The following is a 10,251-nucleotide window of genomic DNA, read 5'->3' as shown; positions in this document are numbered from 1 at the left end:
GTGAATCCTTGTATTGTTTAGCTATAATTTGGCTTACTCTTCTCTAAGGGGTAGATTTTCAAAAACGGCGCGTTGGCGTACTTTTGTTGGCGCTCCAGGCGCCAACAAAAGTACGAGGGATTTTAGTAGATACGCGCGTAGCCGCTAAAATCCTGGATCGGCGCGCGCAAGGCTACCGATTTCGTGTAGCCGGCGCGCGCCGAGCCGCGCAGCCTACCTCCATTCCCTCCAAGGCCGCTCTGAAATCGGAGTGGCCTCGGAGGGAATTCGCTAACGCCCTCCCCTCACCTTCCCCTCCCTTCCTCTACCTAACCCACCCTCCTGGCCCTGTCTAAACCCCCCCCCCTACCTTTGTTGGGGGATTTACGCCTCCCAGAGGGAGAAGTAAATCCCCGCGTGCCAGCGGGCCGCTGGCGTGCCTAGACGCAACCCGGGGGCGGTTCCGGAGGGCACGGCCACGCCCCCGGACCGCCCCAGGCTGAAACCACCCCCCCGGGCCCGCTCCCGAAAACGGCGCGCCGCTCGGCCACGCCCCCCTCGGAAAACACCGGGACTTACGCGAGTCCCGGTGCTCTGCGCACGCCGGTAGGCCTATTGAACATAGGCACACCGGCGCACAGGGCCCTGCTCGCGTAAATCCGAGTGAATTTACGCGAGCAGGGCTCTTAAAATCCGCCCCTGAGTGTATCACTTTGCACTTATCTACATTAAATTTAATTTGCATACCCAGTCTCCCAATTTTGAAAGGTCTTCTTGCAATTTTTCATAATCCTCTTGTGATGCATATAGGGAAAAATAACCCATGCTATAGTTACACAATGTTAGGTTCCATATTAGGTGCTATAACCCAAGAAAGAGATCTAGGCAACATAGTGGATAACACATTGAAATCGTCGGTTCAGTGTGCTGCGGCAGTCAAAAAAGCAAACAGAATGTTGGGAATTATTAGAAAGGGAATGGTGAATAAAACGGAAAATGTCATGCCTCTGTATCGCTCCATGGTGAGACCGCACCTTGAATACTGTGTACAATTCTGGTCGCCGCATCTCAAAAAAGATATAATTGCGATGGAGAAGGTACAGAGAAGGGCTACCAAAATGATAAGGGGATTGGAACAGCTCCCCTATGAGGAAAGACTAAAGAGGTTAGGACTTTTCAGCTTGGAGAAGAGACAGATGAGGAGGGATATGATAGAAGTGTTTAAAATCATGAGAGGTCTAGAACGGGTAGATGTGAATCGGTTATTTACTCTTTCGGATAATAGAAAGACTAGGGGGTACTCCCTGAAGTTAGCATGTGGCACATTTAAAACTAATCGGAGAAAATTATTTTTTACTCAACATACAGTTAAACTCTGGAATTTGTTGTCAGAGGATGTGGTTAGTGCAGTTAGTATAGCTGTGTTTAAAAAAGAATTGGATAAGTTCTTAGAGGAGAAGTCCATTACCTGCTATTAATTAAGTTGACTTAGAAAATAGCCACTGCTATTACTAGCAATGGTTACATGGAATAGACTTAGTTTTTGGGTACTTGCCGGGTTCTTATGGCCTGGATTGGCCACTGTTGGAAACAGGATGCTGGGCTTGATGGACCCTTGGTCTGACCCAGTATGGCATGTTCTTATGTTCTTAACAATTTTGAATAATTTTGTTGTCATCCACAAATTTGATCGCCTCACTCATTGTTAACATTTCTAGGTCATTTATAAATATATTAAAAAGCAGCGGTCCCAGAACAGATCCCTGGAGCACTCTACTATTCACCTTTCTCCATTAGGAAATTTTACCATTTACCCCTACTCTCTATTATCTTTTAACCAGTTCCCAGTCCACAGTAGGACACGGCCCGCTATCCCATGGCTTTTTAATTTCCTATGAAGTCTCTCATGAGGGACCTTGTCAAATGCTTTATGGAAATCTACTTACACTAAACACATACAATATTTGTGTGTGTGTGTATATATATATATATGTGTGTGTGTTTGTATGTATATATATATATATATATATATATATATATATACACATACACACGCACACACACTTATTTAATTAAAATAAAAGACAAAGGATAGCTTAGCAAAGAGACTTTTAAGAGAACCTTAAGAATATCCTTGACCTGAAACCAGAAGAGTTATGGCTCAAAAGTAACCAATACATCTGAGCTATATTTACTAAAATATAGATGGTTCATCTAATACAGAAGTAAATTCACTTTTCAAGTTACTGTCTAGTTTATAAGGATAAACTGAGAATTATCGCTTGGTATCCATATGATAATTCCATGCTGTACAATTTGGAGAAAGAATGCCCAGCTCTTAAAATGAGGTTGTTCTTTCCTAATATTTCTAATTATAAAGGTATTCAGCTACTGAAGTTAATGTCACTGCTGCCATAATCTAAAACATATGGCCTTCAAATACAGAATACACAAAATAATCACTGATTAATGGTTTTGACTTATAATTTAGTTGAAAGTGTTATTTTTAGCATTGGCATATTTTATTTGGTATATACATTACACGTCCAGTCATTCAAGCTTGATTCTTGAGATTTTTAGTGCTCTGTACACAGTGGTATACTTTGTAGTGCCCTCCTGAACTGAGCATAAAACAGATTCAAGCACTCAATCTTTTTCAGGAAATTTGATAGCCCTTTTTATTTAAAGTGTGCTATTTTTGCCTGTTTGAACAGAATCTCTCCACAGCACTGAGGATATTGTTTCTCTTTTCTTAGTATTTCCTGAGGTGTATAATTAAAACAGATTTGGTTATTTATATTGTGTGCACTGAGAATATTTCTTCATGTAAACTAAGGTTGTTAAACATTTTGTCGTCATATTATCTAAGGAAAAAGTATTGACTTTTTTGGCACATGAACAAAATATTTTTGAAAAACAAATAAAAAATGTATAATAATCATTAACTATGTTTTTGTTTAGCTAAAGCAGATGAAGCATTAAAAGCTAAAGAGAAAAGTGAAGAGGAAGCAAAAAGGAGGAAAGAAGAAGGTATTGTAATCCTTTCATAAGTGCATTAATAGCAGTTAATTTAATTTTAATATGAATCATTTCATATTTAAAAAATGTGCATTTAATATTAATAATTCCTTGAAACATTTTGGTTATGTTTCTTTAAAAGTAGTATATTTTTTGTGGGTTCAAAAGCATTGGGCTGCTTTGAAAATGAGAATTTAGAAATGGAGTTTTGGCTGTCCTTGTATGTTGTCTTCATTCAGGTAAAGTAGTTAGTTAATCCTAACCGCATTCTTCCTTCTGTGGGTGATCAACCTACAGCCTAAGGGCAAACTGAATTTATCCTAGTTGTAGTTGTGTCTTATCCAGAGATTATTTAGTTTTTCACCAGAGAATGTAAGGGAAATTACTTGCCAGATATATTACTTCTCTGCACCATGCAGCTCTCTGGTGTATTTTTTTCTGTTAGAATTCTTTGCACTTTACTATGATATTTTGGTGAAATATTCATCTGAGATGGTTCTATTCAAGGGAGCACTTTAGAGCATAGATTTCTTAGGTTCAAATGTATACAAGAGAATTTCCTCATGGTTTCTTGGCTTTGACTCTTGGAATGGTACAGATTGATTGATTTAGGGTCCTGCTTGCAAACTGGTCTTTCCTATGCTGTGTCTGTGGCAGGTATCTTTTAAACATAGGGTCTGTACTGTTTAGGGGATGGGTTTTAAAGATTTTTTGACCTGGCAGTTTCCTCCTGCTCCATTGGTCCAAGGCTGGGATCCTGACACCATATTTAGGGATAGAAATGTCACCTGTCATATCAAGGTGAATGCTTGAAGCACTGCAGATCATTTCTAAATCATTTAAATAACTTAAAAGTTAGAGATAGGGCTTGATTCATGAAGGCTTTCTCCTATTATGTGTCTGTAAGAAAAGGCTTTGATGATTCAGGCCCTTAGTCATGTAGAACAAACAGTCTGTACAATAATAAAGTAAAGGTTTTAAATTAGGTATTGGGACATATTCATAAAAATAGTAATGTGTCAAAGCATCTAACAAAACTACATGATAATCTTGCAAATCCACAGTTTTAGGCAGGTTTTATGATTTTTATAGTAATATTTGAGGATGGGAGGTATAAATGCATATTTTTAACATAGTAGATGATAGGGAAAGGCCAGTTAGCCCATCCAGTCTATACAATTATTTCAGTTCACCCTGCCAAGGATATGCCCCAGCTGCCAACCATAGAGGCTTGTAGGATATCACTCCATGTTGAATTCAGGGTTTCTTGCCTTCTGCTTTAGTTCTTGACAATTCTGGGTGTATGAGCACGCAAGTTTCCATACTTAATCCAACAACCAGCTTGCTCTCTCTATTCCCCTTTCCCCCTCAGTTTTCTTACCACCAAGGTGTGTAATAATCTGAACAGCTATCAGAGTTAGTGTGGTTTTTACTTACAATCGAGTGAGGCCATTGCTCAAACATTTGCCCACTCAGGTCCCCATAGCCTTACTAGATGGTATCCGGCCTCCACCAGCTTTCTGGTTTCAATTAATTCGGTTTTGGGGGAGTTGTAACTTGCTGGTTTCAACCCACATATCCCAGGGTGTTGTTAGGTCATGCTTTCTTATCTGTCCTTTGTTGCCTTTTTAGCACCTTGCTGGATGATAGTCAGCCATCACCAACCTGCCAGCATCAACCCACATGGTTTCTTGTGTAATTGTAGTGTGCTGGTTCCAACCTGGATACCCCATGACCTGTGGGGATGTTTTTCTTCACTAAAGAAAGCATTTTAAATAAGACTCTGTCCCTTGATTAAAAAAAAAATCTTGACTACACAGTGGAAATAATTAGAAGTATAAACCATCCAAGTTTCCCAGACACTCTGGCTTCCTCCTCTAGAATAGCTGGATTCCCTTAATGTATGCTGCTTTGAGCAGAAATAATTTAGTTGCTTGCAGTGTAGTCCTGCTTTAGGTTTTCATTTTGTTGGCACATATTGAATAGAAATTGGTGCTTTACACTGAAACAGGTTTTTGTTTGCCTTGCTTTTCTTGGATAAGGGGAGAGGAAGATAAAGGCTCACTTTATTTTTTGCAAGATATTGTAAAACATTAATTTTGATGACAATCTTACTTTTAAGTAAATACCATACTGGGTCAGATCAAAAGTCCATCAAGCTCTGCATCCTGTCTCCCCTAGTGTTCAGACCAGGTCACAAGTAACTAGTAGGATCCCAAAGAATAAATCCAATCCCTTATAAATAGGGATAAGCAGTGACTTTTCCAAGTCTACATGGTCAATAATGGTTTATGAACTTGCCCTATCCCTTTTTAAACACAGCTACACTAACTGCTTTCACCACATCCTCTGGCAACAAATTCCACAGTTTAAATGTTTGGTTAGTGAAAAAATATTTTTCTGTGTTATGTTTTAAATGTGATACCTATTAGCTTTAGTTAGTGTTCTAATACTATTGGAAAGGATAAATAACCATTCATTGTTTACCCATTCTACGCTACTCATAATTTTGTAGACCTCCATCATATCCCCCTCAGCCATCTCTTCTCCAGGCTGAAGAGCCCTAACCTGTTTAGTCTTTCCTCACAAGAGAGCCAATCCATCCATTTCTCATTTTGGTTGCCCTTCTCTGTACCTTTTATAGTTCCACTATATCTTTTTTTAGATGGAGCAACCAGAATTATATACAATACTGAAAGTGCACTTGAACCATGGATCAATATAGAGGTATTATAATATCTTGCATTTCATTTTCCATTCCTTTCTATAATACCTAATTTTCTATTTGACCACTACCGCACACTAAACCAAGGAGTTCAACATATTGTCCTCAGTGACTTTCAAGATCCAGTTCCTGGGTAGTGCCACCTAACATGGAACCCAGTCTTGTGTACCTATTGTTTTAGATTATTCTTCTCTATATGCATCACTTTGCACTTGTTCATTTGTAAATTTCATCTTCCTTTTAGACGCCCAATCCCCTATTCTCACAGCATCCTCTTGCAATTCCTTACGATTGGCTTTTAATTTTAGTACGTTGAATCATTTTGTCTCAACTACAGATTTGATAACCTCACTCATCACTCCCTTTTCCAGATCATTTATAAACGGAACCAGAAGCCAACAGGTGTCCCTAGAAATAGACCTCCTGATGGCGTGGGCGGAAGCAAATCTCCAGGAGATCTCCGCTGTCCACATCGCCGTGAAAGACAACATCACGGCAGACTTCCTCAGCAGGGAAAGTCTAAACCCAGGAGAATGGAAGCTGTCATCCACAGCCTTCCAGATGATAGTGAATCGGTGGGGGACCCCAGACATGGACCTTCTAGCAAGCATATCCAATGCTCAAGTACCCAGATACTTCAGCCACAGGCGGGATCCACAGTCCCAGGGGATCGATGCCCTGGTACAGACCTGGCCACCGGGGACCCTGCTTTACGCCTTCCTGCCGTGGCCCTTGCTTGGGAGCAATCATACACAAGATACAGCGACACAGGGGACTAGTTCTTCTGGTGGCTCCAGATTGGCCAAGAAGACCCTGGTACGCAGACATGAGAAGACTACTGGCAGGGAATCCACTACCCCTGCCCCCACACAGAGACCTACTACAACAAGGCCCGATCCTTCACGAGGACCCAGCTCAATTCTCTCTTACGATCTGGCCATTGAGAGGGCCCACCTGAGAAAGAGCGGATACTTGGGGGCGGTAATAGATACTCTCCTCCAAGCACTCAAGTTCTCCACATCTCTAACGTACATAAGGATCTGGAGAGTTTTTGAGGCCTGGTGCGAAGACCACAACATCAAGCCACACTCCTCCAATGTTCCCGTGATCCTGGAATTCTTACAGAATGGACTACAGAAGGGTCTGTCCCTCAACTCTATCAAGGTACAAGTGGCAGCATTGTCATGCTACGGCTCCAGGAGCAAGGGCAACAGCATAGCCTCGCACCCAGATGTATCACGCTTCCTGAAAGGAGTCAAACACATCCGCCCACCACTAAAGTGGCCAGTACCTCTATGGAACCTCAACCTCGTCCTGGAGTTCCTAGTGGGATCCACCTTCAGACCCCTCCAAGGCTTGTCCCTCCATCTGTTAACCTTAAAGATGGTGTTTTTGCTGGCCGTATGTTTGGCCCGCCGCATCTCGGAACTACAAGCACTGACCTGCCGTGAGCCGTTCTTCAGACTCACCCCATGGTCCATCCAACTGCGCACGGTGCCCTCCTTCCTCCCTAAAATGGTCTCACGCTTCCACCTTAACAAAACCATCTCACTACCAACGATGGATGGCTTGAAGAATTCGGAAGAAGTCCGTAGTCTACTCCACCTCAACATCGGCAGACTCCTATCCAGATACCTGGAAATGGTGGAACCAGTACAAAAGACGGACCACCTTTTCGTCCTTCACAGCGGAAAGAGGCAAGGAGAAGCGGCCTCGCGGGCAAAGAAGTCATCAAGGCGGCCTATGTAGAAGCTGGAAAACCTCCACCTCTACAGGTCAAGGCCCATTCTACTAGAGCCCAAGCGGTATCCTGGGCAGAAACTAGAATGTTGTCACCTGCCGAGATCTGCAGGGCGGCAACGTGGTCCTCCATCCATACCTTCTCCAGATTCTACCGTCTGGATGTGCAGGCTCAGGAGGACACGGTATTTGCAAGGGCAATTCTAAGTGGACCACGGGCAGCCTCCCACCCGGTTCGGGAGTAGCTTTTATACATCCCATTGGTCCTGAGTCCATCTGCTACACGCTAGGAAATGGAGAAATTACTTACCTGGTAATTTCGTTTTCCTTAGTGTAGACAGATGGACTCAGCATCCCACCCTTGGCTGCCGTTACACATGGTTTTTTGTCAATGAATCAAGGGTAAGCCATGTTTTCATCTACCTAGGGCATTCACCCTGCCGGGAGTTGACGCTTTTCGGTTGAGTACACTGGCGGTCTCCAGCTATAGCCAATCAACCAGTTCAAGTTAATCAAGTTAATCATGTTTTAAACGTTCTAACAAGTTATGAAGTTATTTAAGTTAATAATATTATTAAGTTAATCAATCAGTCAGTCACACATATATCCACAATGCTTTTCGAGGAGAATACTGAAGAGCTGCACTTCCTGCAGGGGTATATGTACTTGGAGCTGACGTCAGATTGAAATCTGATCCGTCTCCAACTGCTAACAGGAGTACACTATACCCATTGGTCCTGAGTCCATCTGTCTACACTAAGGAAAACGAAATTATCAGGTAAGTAATTTCTCCAGTTATGAACAGCATTTTAAAAATTTATGAGATCTAGCAGTGGTTTTATATGATGGAGGAATCTTAGTTTGGCAAACGAGGCCTGGACTATTCTTTAATCTGAGGTCTCATCAATAATAAAGAGTCAGAGACTCCACCAAATTGCGTACTTTTTGTGCAACATGAAATGCAAAATTACCGAAGAAAAATGTTGAAAGAATATGTGGATGGAAGAACTAGAATTATTATTTCAGTTTTATTCAGGTTTAAAGATAATCTGTAATAGGATAACTAGGTTCTAATGGTGGAGATACATAGTGAGACAAAATGGACAGTAGCTGACCATGACAATTTTAAAGAGAAATAAAACTGAACAACATTAGCATATAATCTGAATGAAAGGCCTAATGTGGAAAGCAAGAAACATAGAGGTGTGAAATAAACATTAAACAAGACTGCCAACAAAGCTGAGCCTTGAGGGACTCCAGTTGAGATAGAGTGCTAGGAAGAAAACGTAGATGAAGCGATTCAGATTTGTTGAGTCTGATTACTATAATATGATTTGAACCATGAATAAACCATACCAGTGATCCCAATTTCAGTTAAACAAGAAGGATGTCATGATTTAACAATTCACATCAGGTTGCAATATCTAAGAGAATCAACGTGTGAAATGCCAGAATTGAAACCATGATGAATATTGTCAGTACTGGATAACAATAATGTTTCAATGCTATGGTGTTTTCTAACTCAAAATTGATATTGATAAAATAAATAAATAAATAAAATATTGATCAAGAACTGATTTGTCAAAAAACTGTGATAATTGTTTTAAGACAGTGGATTCTATTTTTATAGAATTGGAAGTGACAATATTGACAGACTTTGAAAATCTGTGGGATTCTTTAATATGGGTCAAACTATAACACATTTTAATGGAGACAGAAGATAGCCAGTGGAAAGTGATAAATTAATCATCGTGGTTATAGATTCAACAATATCATTGTGCACAAGCTTGAGAAGTGTGGTAGGACAAGGATTTAGTGACAAATTGAAGAATTTATAGTATTTCAGTTTGTTATACATATTCAAATTCATTCCAACATTACTGAGCTGTCAAACTGTTGGTTAAGAGGTTGAATTTTCTAGTTGGAAAAGAAGCACAAAAATTGGCAATTTTAGAATTGAAGAAACAAGTGAATAAATCTGAGGGGGAATTTACAGGTGGATAATTAGTAAATTTAGTAGGTGAAGTAATAATTCCAGTGTATTACTTGATGAATTGCATTTCTTACAAATAAATCAAAGTGATGAAAAACTACTTGACAATGTTAAATAACTCCCAGGCATTGTTTCTGGAAGCTTCAATGCGGTTACTGTAATATAGATTTTTTTGCTGAGTTGACTACAAATCTGTATTGTGATTGTTGATGTCGATAAGCCTCTAGATTATTAGTAGTTGTGTGTTTCCACCAACAGGATTCAGATTTGCAGAGAATACTTTTATGAGTAGTAATGAATTGGTATACCATGGAGCTTTCGCTTTGCATCATGAAATTCTTCATTTTATGGGACCAAGGTCACGAGCAGTGGTTTGCACAACGTCATGCCAGATGTTAACCATTATATCTAAGGTCTCATTAGGAAAATTCAACATTAAAGGAGCAATTTTCTCTTTAAAATGTTCTGAGTCAATATAACCACGTTTACATACTGGAAACATTTCAGACACAGGCTCAGAGAAAGTAAAATACAGACTAACAGTGGTATTAATTAAACAATGGTCTGACTATGGTACAGATAAAATTGTTAAGCTCAGCTTGTTAAGAGAGAAAATCAAGGAATTGAGACAGAACAAATCTAATGTGTGTCCTGCTTTTGGGATGGAGTGGTCAATGACCTGTTCCCACCTACCAGCCAACATGGCCTCAAGAAATATTTCACAGGCAGAGGATTATGGAACCTGGTTTGTGTGGAGAATGAAATCTCCAAGGATCGGTGTCTTAGTGGGATTAAT

General features: G+C 40.5%; 1 protein-coding gene across 6 annotated transcripts in view; it reads left to right on the top strand.

Annotated features, from left to right (window-relative positions):
• RSRC1 (arginine and serine rich coiled-coil 1) overlaps nt 1-10,251 on the top strand; it is a 611,612-nt gene that overhangs the window by 484,442 nt on the left and 116,919 nt on the right. For 5 of the 6 annotated variants that reach the window (XM_029616253.1, XM_029616251.1, XM_029616247.1 and 2 more), the window contains one exon: nt 2,941-3,009. The exons of the other annotated variant lie outside the window; for it this stretch is intronic. In XM_029616253.1, the coding sequence (XP_029472113.1) occupies nt 2,941-3,009 (69 nt within the window). The remainder of the gene's footprint in view (nt 1-2,940; nt 3,010-10,251) is intronic. 6 annotated transcript variants of the gene reach the window in all.

This window comes from Rhinatrema bivittatum, chromosome 9 (assembly GCF_901001135.1).
Source record: "Rhinatrema bivittatum chromosome 9, aRhiBiv1.1, whole genome shotgun sequence".
Taxonomy (NCBI): domain Eukaryota; kingdom Metazoa; phylum Chordata; class Amphibia; order Gymnophiona; family Rhinatrematidae; genus Rhinatrema; species Rhinatrema bivittatum.
Note: the sequence above shows the minus strand (reverse complement) of the source record. Positions and strands in the feature narration are given on the sequence as shown.